The sequence below is a fragment of the Erpetoichthys calabaricus genome, chromosome 9, assembly GCF_900747795.2.
Source record: "Erpetoichthys calabaricus chromosome 9, fErpCal1.3, whole genome shotgun sequence".
NCBI classification, from domain to species: domain Eukaryota; kingdom Metazoa; phylum Chordata; class Cladistia; order Polypteriformes; family Polypteridae; genus Erpetoichthys; species Erpetoichthys calabaricus.
The window spans coordinates 163,545,480-163,560,280 of record NC_041402.2 but is presented as its reverse complement, the minus strand read 5'-3'; the positions used below and the strand labels follow the sequence as shown (position 1 = coordinate 163,560,280).

The following is a 14,801-nucleotide window of genomic DNA, read 5'->3' as shown; positions in this document are numbered from 1 at the left end:
TTATTTATAAAAATATATATATTGTAAGGTGAAACTACATTTTTAGTATGATATTTAACTTTTATTTCTTTGCCTGCCTTTTGCTGCAATGTATGAAGAATACAGTGAGAATGACCAAAAAATGTGATTGCATAAACAAATTGGCAATTCTAGGACTGCAGGGAGTGAAAACATTAAAAGAGCTGAACATTTTCCATTTAAGCAACTGGGCATTAAGAAGTGACATAAAAAGAGTTCAACAAGAACATGGAAATGCAGTTGGAAACTTGTTAAGAGTAAATTTCACACAAACATTAGGAAGTGTTTGTTCACACAGAGAACTACAGACACTTGGAATAAGCTAACAAGGAGTGTGGTAGACAGTAGGATTTTAGGGGCCTTCAAAACTCGACTTGATGTTATTTTGGCGTATTTAAGTTGATAGGACTTATGAGCGTTGTTGGGCTGAATGGCCTGTTCTTGTCTAAATGTTTCTAATACAGTATTCTAAATACAGTTAAGTTGAGAACTTGTTACAAGAGTTGTGTAAGTGACCACACTAAACACAAGTAGTGGCCTGCTATTCTAGTGAAATATTTATTTGCTCAGCATTTAATAAAGTGCTGCCCACTGTCACTGTCAGTTTATTAGTCTTCATCATGTTTTATAAACAGTTGAAGATATCATGGCTTCATGATAGTTCCAGGGCCTTGATTCAGTTATCATCCACAATGCCAATGTTTTTTTTTTTTTTTTTGCAAGCTACTGTGATTTCCTCTCACATTCTACTGACGTGCAGTTAGGGTGATTTGATCATATTTGATATGGCTGTATCTGATTGTATTCTGAGGTTATTCTATCTTCTTTGATTTGAATCTCCAAAATGTTGGTTTTAGCAGGATGAGCAGCTGCTAGGCAGGTAAAGATGAGTTTAATTGTTAGCACGTGTATGCATGTGCGTGTCTGTCTGTGCTCACATGTGTGATATGCATTCATGCAGTTTATGTAGATCTACAGTAAGACTGAAAGTCTCTCTGCTGTAGTGGAATGCACTTAAAGGAGGTGTGCCTTGCAGCATTCTGCATTTCATAACTTTGATGACAGTGTGCAGATTGTTATCTTTTTGTCTTTATTGTACATATTGTAAGGCTAAGGATGTTTTGTTTCTTGTTATTTTGAAAAGAGCAGAAAGGTTAGTATTACTATGTCTCACTGCTTTTAAGAACGATCCTTGTATTACAATGAGAAACTAATTAGAAAATCTAGAAACAAGGTTGAAAATGTAGCATAAAACGTTTTGGAGTGGATAAATCCTGGCTCTAACATAATGAGGTTGATAAATAAAAATGCAAAAAATAGCCACAAAAAAGCTGATGTGAACTACAGAACATCCCAAAAGGTTCTGAATAAAAAATTAAGCTGCCAGACATTCTTTTAGTTTAATGTCGCGTCTTTCACAGGGCTGCTGCAGAGAAGCTTTTTAGTCAGCCTGTATAATGTGGTGAGTGTGGTAGTTTTAAGTTCAGTCATTTCTTTTATTTTTATCTTGGTTTTTCTGCTTTGTCAAAATCATTTTTATCAGTTTTCATTCCTTTATTATTTAATTCAGTTTAGTATATTATCATTAAACCTAATAGAACAATAACAATACCTGTTGTTAGCCCTGATGGTACAGGAACATCACAACAGATACTTGCAAGCAGTTTTATGGTTAGTGTCCACACAAATTAAAAAATATACCTTCCAATTTTCAATTTATATTTTTATTCAAGTAATGTTTTAGGGCACACAAATTAAAAAATCTACCTTCCAATTTTCAATTTATATTTTTATTTAAGTAATGTTTTAGGTCTTTTTATAAACCCCAACTTGTATTTGAAATAAGTACTTTTATTACTGAGAGTTAGAAAAAGCAACTTGACAGTCAGTGATTGAAATATGTTTACTGGTTTCTAGACTCCAGCTAAATCAGTTTTTGGCATTATGGGGATTTAAAGTGGAGATGGCATATTTATTGACTGGGATATTTTCACATAGAGAGTAGTAAGTGCCAATAAGTGTGAGACTGTGAGCAAACAGCATGAGAAAAAAGTCAACTAATATGCAGTTTCTCCATTCTCCATTTATTTTCCATGGCAAAGCCAAATTTTACTGTCCAATGTTATGTATGTGTGTATGTATGTATGCATGTGAGCAGTATATAAAAAAATATATGTATGTGAATGTATATGTGTAGATGTGTAAGTGGAATCTGCAAATGGTCAGGACACACTTTGAAAGAAAATTGATTAATATCACTAAATAACAATATTTATAGGATACAAAAGATTACATGGATGCTATAGACTGTGAGTATATGGAAGAATATTGTAGGCAAAATGGAATAAGTACACAAATAAATAACTGTGCTGTGAAATGAGACCAATAAATAAAAACACAATGGCATGTGAGCATAAATCATTAAATGTGTCACGAAACATGTTTTTTGTCTCTTGAGCTCTGTGTATGTATTTCTTTATTTCTTTTACTTCAGTGGCTCTGCACACAGCACGGAATAGGTTGTTTACACCCGTCAAATTTGAGAGGGCAGGCTCTAGAGAGCACTGTATTTTGATTGGCTGTTCACAATTTCAGCTTTTCAAATGCATGTGAGCCGCAGGATTCCCAACACAAGCAAACTGCAGCTCAGAATTGTGACTATTCGTACCTGTGGCAGATTAAAGTACAAAAAGAGTTACCCATAATTACTGACCTAAGCAGCTACTTTATTTTAAGAAGCTCTCAGGAGTCTGCAGCTGATGTGTGGTGTTTGCCAATAAAGTTATATTTTTTTGATTTATACGTGCTGTATTGACAATTCACCACTCTAAGCACAATACCTGCTAGCGCCCGCCTTCTTAACTTTGATAGGTGAAAGAGACCGTTTTCATTTCATTGCATGTTTCATGTTGTGTGTGGTGTCACTGAAATAAATAAACAGTTAAATAAATACATAAAAAGACAAACAGCAAGAAGTGTTTCATTACACATTTGATTATTTATACTCGCCTATCATTGTGTTTTTATATATTTATTGACACATTTCAGAAAAGATTTATTTATTTGCATAGTTCTTTAATTTGGTTTTGGATAGTCCTCTGTATGAGTCTCAGTTATGGTGATATAAAAAGATAAATAAATGCATGTATTTTTAATTTCACACAAAAGGTTGAAATAAAATGTATATGTTTACTAAGGAAAAGCAGATAAAATACAAAATTAGGAAGGCAAAGATATAAAATATATAACCCAACCATCCCAAAGGCAGAAATGTAGGTGTCTTAATTTATAGTTGCAACCTTCAAATTATTACAATAGGTGAACTGAGGGCCATATATAAAATGGAAGAAAAGGACAAACATAAATTAAACAACATATGTATGTCTGTAGAATCAAAGTGACAAATATAAATCATATGCATAAAAAAACAAGAGAGATATCCCCAAACTCAATGACTCGATGTCTTCCTTTCAAGGTGAGCTTGGCTCTTTTTGCTGCTCCATTTTCTTTCCCCGATTTGGGCCTTGAGCACAGTCTGAAGGCCGGACAACTGACCATTTTTGTGGGGTTGTGTCTAACATTGTTATCTCTTGTTTTTCTGCTAGTTTTGCAAAATGAAATTTCTGTTGTATGTTTATAAGATTTATGTGCCCAAATTCATAAGATGGTATTTTGCCCACTGAGCTTTAATGCCACATTTAACACAAGTTACTACATCTTAAACTTGCACATATCATTTACAATGAGAAAATGGTGAAATGTTGCTTATGTTTGTATCCTGGCAGTTAAAGTTTCTGGGCATTTAGTCATGCTTATGCACTTTTCATTAAGATAATTTTGTGCAAGGTGACTTACATCAGTGCCAGAGTGGACATGTCTCTGTGCCAATGATGATGGTCCTTAAGAGAGAGATTTAGGAAATAAAAGTACAAATGAAGCTCTTTAGAGATGTGGATTCATGTTCTTTTTGTATATACTGCAATTTCAAATGGGAAAGCACACTATTAGAATTGTGATTCATGCATACTTGATAATAATGTTGATCTTCTATTGCAGGGTTACGGTTCTGGAGGTCTGCAATGGCTGCAGGTTTTCAGTTTAGCTTGTTTCTTAATCAGATCTCTTTTCTTTACTAATAAACCTATTTTTTAGGATATAGTTTTAGTTTTAGTTAACTTGCTTATTGCAGTTCAGAACCCTTAATTGCCTGTTTGAAACTGCTGCATTTCTTTAGCCAGCCAGCAGTTATTAATGAGGTACAAATGACAATCCTGTGTACATGCATCAAGAAGCATTATCTTCAAATAAATGAGAGAGAAGGGAAGGACCACAAAACATATGGATAATGTTTTCAGAAAGCAAAAAATACACAATTTTTGTCTTGGAGAAATGAAAACACTAAAAAGCCTTTAATTAAATGGCAAGTTTTATTACTTATTAGGTCTGACTTCAAATTATGAAACTGGTTGGAACAAAATACCTGCAGCCACTGCGGACGCCCAGGATTGAGGACAATACTAATTCTGAGAAATAAACAAAAATGAGTTCTCTTTTTTTCTCTTTTTGTGTGAATAGTTAATACCGCCAAAGAGGAGTTTATTAAATATTAAATATTATGGATGATGACAATAGCTCAAGTGCTGGCAATCTTTTTGTGGCAGTTGCTGCTGTGGCCAAAGGTCAGCTAGAATTCCCATTAGCAGGAACTGAAAATGTGCTGATCAATCAGTTAAATTATTTGGAATAAGCAGTGGTATTCAATGAAGATGTTCTTTACAGTTATAAGAATGTGTGTAAATATAGTGTATTAAATTAATTTATATTCCATAATATGTAAATATCTGCAAATCTAATTGTTTTGTAATTTTGTTCTTTTGAGAAGAATGTATTGTTTTCTAATAAATTGTTTTTCCATAAAGTTGTGCAATATAAGTGTGTCATTAAAACCACATTTTATAAAAGACAATTTTATTTTTTGTTTATTTTATGTTGCTTTAATTTCCCACTCACCAGTATGCACTTCCTATTATCCTTGGGGCTGCCTTTTACAGATTTGCATCTTGAACCACTAGATGGCGACAATGTGCTTCATAACCCTCTTAAGTGAGGCGTCTTGACCACTGAGCTCAGGCACAACTTGGCTCCAGCATGATGCTCTCTTCTGACCTTTCCAACATTCTCTTTCCATTGATCACATCATTTTGTTTTAGAACCAATCAATAAGCTATCAGGTCACCTGTTATTTCATATAGCACCTTTCAAAGTGAGTACAATGTAAATTCTTATGTGTGTAGTAGGGTAGTTGAAGTTTGTTTGTTTTTTATATATATAAATACTGCATACATATCAGCTGCATATGGTCTTTGAGACAAAAAATGACCCTAAGACTCCCTAGCAGTTTATTGGTGAATTAGCTAAGTTGGTCATGACAGGTCATATCTTGTCTGAGATGGATATATTAGTCAAGTGCATCTGTGGCACAAATTGAGTGGGACAGACTGGAACCCGTCTCAGGCAAATGTATGGTAGCTCATTGTGTGAACGTACAACATGCACCACAAAGCTGAGTTTGTCTGCTTGAGTTGAATGTGAAGTGAGGCGCGTGTAAGAGCTGAAAAAATGTAAAGTTCATGCATGCGCCATCTCGCCAAGTGCAAGTCTCACTTGTATAAACTTCTACATCTTCTGTAGAATTCACACCAACTCCAATGGCTGTGGTTGAGCTTGAGCTGAGCAGACTGCTCCACACACACACACACAGAGACCCAGTGATCATCAGAGGTGACTGTGTGCAGATGGTGCAGACCTATAAATATCTGGGAGTGCAGCTGGATGATAAATTAGACTGGACTGCCAATACTGATGCGCTGTGCAAGAAAGGACAAAGCCGGTTATACTTCCTTAGAAGGCTGGCTTCCTTCAACATCTGCAATAAGATGCTGCAGATGTTCTATCAAACAGTTGTGGCGAGCGGCCTCTTCTACGCAGTGGTGTGCTGGGGAGGCAGCATTAAGAGGAAAGACGCCTCACGCCTGGACAAACTGGTGAGGAAGGCAGGCTCTATTGTTGGCATGGAGCTGGACAGTTTAACATCTATGGCAGAGCGAAGGGCGCTCAGCAGGCTCCTATCAATTATGGAGAATCCACTGCATCCACTAAATAATGTCATCTCCAGACAGAAGAGCAGCTTCAGTGACAGACTGCTGTCACTGTCCTGCTCCACTGACAGATTGAGGAGATCGTTCCTCCCCCAAACTATGCGACTCTTTAATTCCACCAGGGGGGGTAAACGTTAATATTTAACATTATACATAGTTATTGTCTGTTTTTTCACCTGTATTATTATCATTCTTTAATTTAATATTATTTATTGTATCAGTATGCTGCTGCTGAAGAATGTGAATTTCCCATTGGGATTAATAAAGTATCTATCTATCTATCTATCTATCTATCTATCTATCTATCTATCTATCTATCTATCTATCTATCTATCTATCTATCTATCTATCTATCTATCTATCTATCTATCAGAGGTCTTTCATTTATATATATCTATCTATATGTACTGTATGTATGGATGTGTAAAACAAACAAATAAATGTATTTCTTTTTTTTAACTTCTGTAAAGTTTTAATTTAATTTCCCTTTGTGGGCAAAAAGAGTTTTCTATCTATCTCAGAGGTGGCCTTAAGGGTGTGCAAGGCCAAGGACTGACCAACCCCAGGCTGGGCCGAGTACAACAAACGCTGTTACCGGTATGTGTAGCCTGTATAAACTTGCACGTGAATTTAATAAAAGTCATGTTAACATACGCTGGATTTTCTCATTACAGTATTCAGCTAAATTTTTGCAAGATAAAACCCGGACTTTATCAAAATATAACTGGAGAATATAACTTGACAAATCTGCTAGAACAGGACACATGGACCTCAAAAGCAGGGCCCCCTTAGGCACAGGGCCTGGGGCAGTTGCCCCAAATGCCACTATCTTGTGAATATATATTGTGAATTTCCCATTGGGATTAATAAAGTATCTATCTATCTATCTATCTATCTATCTATCTATCTATCTATCTATCTATCTATCTATCTATCTATCTATCTATCTATCTATCTATCTATCTATCTATCTATCTATCTATCTATCTATCTGTTGTATATAGTGCCTTTCATCCATCCATCTATCTATCTGTTGTATATAGTGCCTTTCATCTATCTATGTTGTATATAGTGCCTTTCATCTATCTGTTGTATATAGTGCCTTTCATCCATCCATCTATCTATTTGTTGTATATAATGCCTTTCATCTATCTGTCTATCTGTTGTATATAGTGCCTTTCATCCATCTGTTGTATATAGTGCCTTTAATCCATCTGTCTGTCTGTCTGTCTGTCTGTCTGTCTGTCTGTCTGTTGTATATACAGTAGTGCCTTTCGTCTGTCTGTCTGTCTGTCTGTCTGTGTTGTATGTAGTGCCTTTCATCTATCTGTCTGTCTATCACATTAGAATGTGTAGTATACTGCTTTCTATTTATTGAACAATATCATATGAATCAAGTAATAGAACAGTAAATTAAATGGACTCTCTGAAACACACAATGAAGATGTGAACAGCCAAGATACACTCTCAACATTGCAATAAGAAGATCCTGGTAATTCCTATTTGGAGAGGTGGTCTGGTTTCAAAAACTGAGGAGGACTGGCTGGATTCTGAATACTGAGGAGTGGTAATGGGTAGAGAGTAGGGGGCTGAACTGAACAGTAGCTGTAGAAGTTGGAGATTTAAACAGCTTTTGAATTGTACGGCTTTGTATATTATGTATAAATGCCTCTAGATGAATGAATTCTTAGTGATGGAAACATGTATTATCCTATAATCCGCCTTAGGTTTGCTGCTTCACATACAGTTCTGTGAAGCAAAGTTGCCTTCAAATATAACTAAATGGAAAGTTTACTGTAAAGAGCAGTAAACAGTAAAAAACAAATTCAAATTAATATTTTGTGTGACCACCATTTGCCTTTAAAACTGCATCGATCACCTGAGGCCGACTATCACGCAGTTTGATAAGAAAATTGGCTGGTAGTATCTTGGAGAACGCACCCCAGCTCTTCAGCATACTTCATGTGTCTCGTTCCTTCTGACTCTCCAACTCTCCAGGTAATCTCAGACATCCTCAGTGATGCTGAGGTCAGGGTGCTGTTAGTGCAGATCATCTATTACAGGACTTCTGCCTCCTTTTATTTTTGCTCATTGTTCTTTGTAATTTTTGCTGTTTGTTTGGGTCATTTTCCTGCTGCACAATGAAGCTCAGGCTGATCAGATGCTTCCCTGATAATATCGAGGAGCCCATTCATTCTGACCAGATCACTAACTACAGCGGATTCAGACATTATTCATCCTCCTGCACACTTATGTTATAGATTGATTTTTAAATGAGTAGGTTTTTGCCCATCAGTTTAAACTCAATAACCGACAATGACAAAATGTAAACATGTCTTCAGAAAGACCAGCAAATTTATTAAAAATCAAAAACTGCAATCTCTCCTTCATATTAGTATTTAGACCCTTAATTTAGTACTTTGTAGAAGGCCCTTTGGCATCAAGTATAGCTTTGAGTCTTCAGGCTTTGCACACCTGGATTTGGGCATTTTATTCAATTCTGTTTTGCAAACCCTCTCAAGCTCTGTTGGATTAGATGGGAAACTGCCATTTTCTGATTTGATTTAAGTTTGGGCTTTGGGCCTGTCGAGAACAGACTTTTCTTTTAGATACAGATCGCTTGTACTTATAAATGTGAACCGTCAAGATAGGGAAATCTGATCTGACTAAAATGTAGGAATTGAGCAATGAGGCTTGTTATCTGAACGTAGCCCACCATGCTTCACCACAGGGATGGTATTTGGCAGCTGATGAGCCGGGCCTGGTTTTTGTCAGTGCTTGGAGTTGCCCATCAGACCTCCTCATGTTCTCAGAGTCCATATGTGTTGTACTCACTAGTGGCTTCCATTTTGCGACTCTACCATAAACACCTGTCTGATGGAATGCTGCTGAGATGGTCAACCTTTCTGACAGGTACTCCCATCTCAGCAGAGGACTTCAGATGTTCTGTTAAGAGTTACTATTGGATTCTTGGCCACCTCCCTGACCACGGTCCTTCCTGCCTGGTTACTCAGTCTGGCCAGACAGGCAGCACTAGGAAGAGTCCTGGTAGTTCCAAATTTCTTCAGTTTCACAATTATTGAGGCCACTGTGCTCCTGGGAACACTGAAAGCTTTAGAAATGGTTAAATCTCACTCTGATCCATGTATCACCACAATTTGATCATGGGGGTCTTCAGAGAGTTCCTTGGAACTCATGTCTTGGTTTTGGTCCTGACATGTCCCGACTTGTAAACAGTAATACATTTTTTGTTATTAATATTATTTTGTAGAGTTGCTTTTGTCTTCTTTCTCAGGGAGGGAAAGGCCTCCTTTTAGGTTTGTTATGAGTTCATAACTGGCCACATGGCTAATTTGCAAGCATAATTAGCCATGCTGGAGCTGCATGGCCAGTCCACAGAGATCAGTGTTATATATCCAATGGCAGCACTTCTAGTGCTCTCATTATACTCGGCTAATGTTCCCCTCAAATAAAAGCACTGCAAGTTTTTTCTTAAATGCTTGCAGGGTGGGAGGCTAGAGTATCGATTGGGTGGTGACATCACACATGTCCAAGCAGCTCCACAACAATCCTGCAGTACACATGCATTAAAGTTCTGCACATGGCTGCTACAGATCTGTGATGTCACACTGGCCTCACAAAGCATTGTGGAGCGCTGGGGGAAAATTATTTGTCAAAATGCCGAAAGGAATGCTTGGCAAACAAGGTCAAAGTGAATACCGAATATTCGCTGTGGTAAACGCTTTGACGACACTACACTGAAGCCATACTAGCAGCCTGAAGGATCAGAGCTTCAAATTACTTAGTGGATGCACTGGTGCTGTTGCTAGTAATTCTTAAATTAATACTCCTCCTAGAAATAATATTAATGAAGTTGGGTATTCACAACTGCCACTTCCACACATATATTTATGATTTGATCAGTGGGGACCCCCCACCAAACTACAGTATCAGCTATCGCTAAAAATGAATCAAAAGACTGCATTCACTTAAAAAGGCAGTTTGAAAGAATCAGTTCAGTATATTGAATCGAAAAGCCCATCACTAGTCTCAGTATCTCCTCCAGACACGTCTTTAAGAATTCAAGTTTGATTCGACATCCAGTTTCAGTTAATCAGTTTGGCTCAGTCAGTTTATGATGTCATTGATCCTTCGCGTGGGCTTCTTATCTGTGTTTAATTATTCAGTGGGCGGCAGACCTGCCGAGTCATCAAATTTATATCTAAAAAGCGCTCCGTTACATAATATTTTACTCTCTATAGCAAAATGCAAACATGTCTCTGTAACATTTAATTTTTCCAAACAGAATTTTTGAAAATCTTAAATGTGTTCTTGTCTACTGACATACCACTTCAGAAGTCACATAAAATAAACCTCTAAGACAAAAATTATATTATAATAATCTTGGGTGCCTAAGGCTTCTCCACACTACTGTGTATTAGAGCAATTTTTCGCCTCTCATGAGAATTTTTGTCTGATCCAATATTAGTTTTGTGCCAGAATTCTTTCTTATTCATTGCTTCCTCATAGTGCCGATTAATAATATTACAAGGAAAAAAAAAAGTGATTTTAAATGCTGGGTATTTTTTATCTCTAAAAGTAGGCAGTGTAACTAATTGATCTCATGGATGAGTCCCGGTGGGTTTGTGAGGAGTTTTGAATTTTTTTACTTAAAAAGTTGCCTTCACATTTTAGCTTCCTATAATGAACGTCACAGTCCGGGCTCTAAATTTCATGTCTATGTGCATTCAATCCAAACAAGCCGTAAAACTGCAGCTGTCACTTTTATGTCTCTACTTTAATCCTCGTGCCTTTGGGACCTGATGGGAGATACATGAAGAACAGGCTGCTAACTTCCATTTTATGATTTTTTTTTTTATTTTATATTAAACAGTCTTAGTCGTACTTCTATTTCTGACCACATTACTTTTTTTTTTTTGTTTAACAGGTCTTTTATTTCCATTTCAGTGTCCCAGATTTATTTTCTGGGTTTGCAGTGATGACATACTAAAGGCTAAAACACCCAGTGACTGCAAAGCAAAGGTGTAATGAGGCAGAAGAACAAAATCCTTCTATTCCTCCTATGCAGGACAGCTTGGCGAAATCAGATTCTTTAAATAAAGAGGTAAGCAGGTGGTCAAGATGGGAAGCTTGGAAATATGTTGGACTGCAAAATCATTCATATTTGGGAGTAAAGCTTGCTTGTGTTTTTTTTCTCTCTGGTTGAAAAGCTCATTTCCAGGTTATCGCCTGTTCTGCTTTGTAATGGTGTCACGTCAATGGTTCTAAGCTCACTCCCATTTGGCCTAAATGAAAAAGGTGAACATGGAAGAGCAAAAGTCAGTGGTTGTGCAGTTGTGTTTTATTCAGGTCACCAGCCCCATTATAAATTAAAGCAGCCCGTACAGTACTGTAGGTCTTAGAAGCCCCATGGCTAAATCCCTTGAAGTATCCTTATGAATGCTACTGTACCTGCCTTAATTTATGACATCTTCTGAAAAGTGCACATCATGAATTTCTCTATAGACCTCCCCCCATTCTTTATAGAACCTCTTTGTCAGACAATACAAATCAGAAGGCATTGCCTGATCCTAAAGCCAATGTCACGTAATGTCAGTTCTAGTCAAAGGTTATGTCACATTTGTTGACTGCAGTTGCTGATCTCATCTCTGGACTGAAAATTGCTGAACATGTCTAATTTACCAGTTACATGATGACTTTCCAGCACACCTGTTCTTGTCCCTTTTTCTGCCAGCCAGTAGCATGCTGCCTGACGGAGCCGGTGTTATACAAGGAGTTGACAGTTATGGAGAGTTCATACACAATCTCTGCCCTGTTTTCCTTTTTTCTGTTTTCTTGGATACTAAAAAAATGAGCTTCTCTACTGTATGTGAAGTCAAAAACACTTGCGTTCCTTAGTACTCCTTGTTAATTCACATGCATTGTACTCCTGGATTGGTTGCCAGATTTCACATATACAGAGCCCACTCCTACAACTAAAGACAAAATCAGAGCAAACTGTGGACAAGCAGGAGTGTGTTGCTGGGTATGTCCTACTAGATGACTGGTCTTCACGGGAGCGAGCCGCCAACTATTTTGACTCCCCAAGATTATGCAAATGAAGACTATGACTGAAAAACACCGGAAAAGTCGTCAAATATTACATGGCCTTAACTCTCTCCAGTCGGTACAATCAATGCTTGATGGCAGGGTGGACTTGGCTGGTGGATCCATTTGTTTTTCTAGCATCATCCTGCTTCTGACCACTGGTTTGTGAGTCCTTGGGGAAGGTGCAAGTGTTTGCATTATGTTGAGAGATTTGAGCATACAGCTGCCCAACACTGGCAATAGCTGCCAGATCCTTGGCACTGCAGAAAGGTGTATGAGTCTCAAAGACATCATGGAAAGAATTGTAGTCTACCTCATAGAAGCCCTTCTCCAGAGTCAACACTGGTGTGAAGCGATAGCCCCAGAGCACCTCGGTGTCCAGATAAGAGCTGCGAGCCTGACATGTCATCCCTGGTAAGGCAAAGAGAAGAGCGTCAGTAATAAGAACAGACAGCAAAGGCATTCAGATCAGCTATTAACTCCCATTCAGGCTTCCTGAAGTAAACACAGTGGATTATTACATAACAGCCATTTAAACATGGATTGTCTACTGATGTGGGGTCCATTAATTCAATAAAGTGTTTGTATTATTCACTTACAGTGTTGTATAATGTACGCAACCACTATACCCGAGTAAACTGAGTCAAAGTGGAGATTACCTTACCTGTAAAATCTGCCCATATGAAAACTACTAAAAGTTTTAAAGTATCTGATATTAAGTGTACTTGCATATGTTCCTTTATAGATATAGTAAAAAAACAGAACAAAGCAGAAAGGTTTGGGGGATCCACCCCGTATATTGTCGGCGAAACAAACAAATAGTCAAATTTAAAGTAATCAACACAGACTGAGTCAACATAAGACTGAAGTGGAGGGTGGAGGGATTGGTCTTATGGGAGCTGTGCAGGAAGAGGTGGGTTCTTAGGCCGAAGTGAGGTCTGCAGGAGGGTGTGGTCTGCCAAGGGAGGTGGGTGGAGTTCTAGGTTGGCTTTCATTCTGCTGGTCTGTGTGAGAGGGAGAAGAAGCATCACTGCAGTTCGTCAAGCCCCGACTCTGCATCTTATCCCCAGTTAAGCCTTTAGATTGCCTCCCATGCGCGCGTGTATATATATATATATTGCAGCTCACAGGGGGTGCACCAGCTTCCCAAGCTGGACATAGACAGATGCACACACAAGTCCAGCACAAACATATGCTTTTATTCAGTGGGAAACACCTCTCAAATCATTTCCCACAGCACAGTACAACACTCTTCCTTTTTTGGCTTCTCTGTCTTTGTCTTTCTCTCTCTCTCTTTGTCTCTGCCTTCACTCCTCCTCCAGCAAGCTTTGTCTTATCCATCCCGATGCTGGCTCCTGGAGTAGTGGCAGTTGGCTTCTTTTATGTTACACCCGGGAGTACTTCTGGTGGCCCGTTAGCGTGGTCCAGAAGCACTTCCAGGTGAGGCAGAAACCCAATGAGGTTGAGCTCAGCGACCCCTGCAACACTCCTTAGCGGTACCCAAAGAACCCAACAGTGCTGTACTGAATTCCAGCTCCCATGAAGTCCTGAGGGAATCTGTGGTGCTGTAGCAACACAGGGTGGATGCCATCTAATGTATCTGGGGGAGATAATGCCCCGTGCACACTCTCTCCTATGGTCCATTCTTTGTGAAGGCTTTCCTGCCTGGTAAGGGCCCTGGCCATCCGACACAATATACAGTATATAATTAATATGGTTCTTGCAAAAGTTCAGTCTCTTCTTCTTGCGTGTGAGTCTTATTATAATCACTAAAGTATGAACCAAGTAACTGTAACATGAAGCAACGACATTCAGTGTGAACGGACATCTTAATTATTGTGTCTTAATTTAGTGGATTAGGCATTAAATGGAAATGCATGTAGTTTTTAAGAACAAGCAAATTGATTCCTGTAATCCCTTTCGAAAAGTAAAATTTTTGATAAAGCAACAATGGAAAACATTTCTGTACATTCCCTGTCCCGAACATGACTCTCATTTTTGTTCAAATAACATTAAATTATATGGAAATCGACATAATTACTTTAATTAAAATGTTAGTCATCAAAACAAACCCTAATAAGGTATTGTGACCCATTAAATAATGTTTGATTAAGTGCTCTACCTAAATGTTATTAATTTTATTTTCAATTCATACCAGTATGTGTCATGTTCCACTGGAGAAAAGATGTTAAAGATGCCTTTAAATGTAAACCTCTGGCACCTTTGGACAGGTCTGACCACAATCTGATCCATCTTTCTCCCACATTCAAACCTAATATTAGGCAGCGATCTGTTACCACCAGGATAGTGAAGAAGTGGAGTCTGGATGCTGATCTGCCTTTGAATGACTGCTTCCAAATGACAGACTGAAACACGATGTGCATGTCATTTGGGGACGATATCACAGGCATCACAGACTTCTGTGTTGACACTATTGTAAACTCAAAATAAGTGCAGAGCTTTCCAAACAACAAGCCTTGGATTGCTAAGGAGCTAAAAAGTCTCTAGAATGAGAAG

General features: G+C 38.0%; 1 protein-coding gene across 2 annotated transcripts in view; it reads right to left on the bottom strand.

Moving 5' to 3' along the window:
• Positions 1 to 12,102: 12,102 nt before the first annotated feature.
• The window catches only part of kcnj5 (potassium inwardly rectifying channel subfamily J member 5), a 59,494-nt gene continuing 56,795 nt past the window's right edge, over positions 12,103 to 14,801 (bottom strand). The window contains exon 4 of one of the 2 annotated variants that reach the window (XM_051932341.1): positions 12,103 to 12,695. In XM_051932341.1, the coding sequence (XP_051788301.1) occupies positions 12,370 to 12,695 (326 nt within the window). In that variant the 3' untranslated portion in view covers positions 12,103 to 12,369. Of the gene's footprint in view, positions 12,696 to 13,042; positions 13,289 to 14,801 lie in introns of those variants that run through there. The other variant, XM_051932343.1, reaches the window with a different exon arrangement.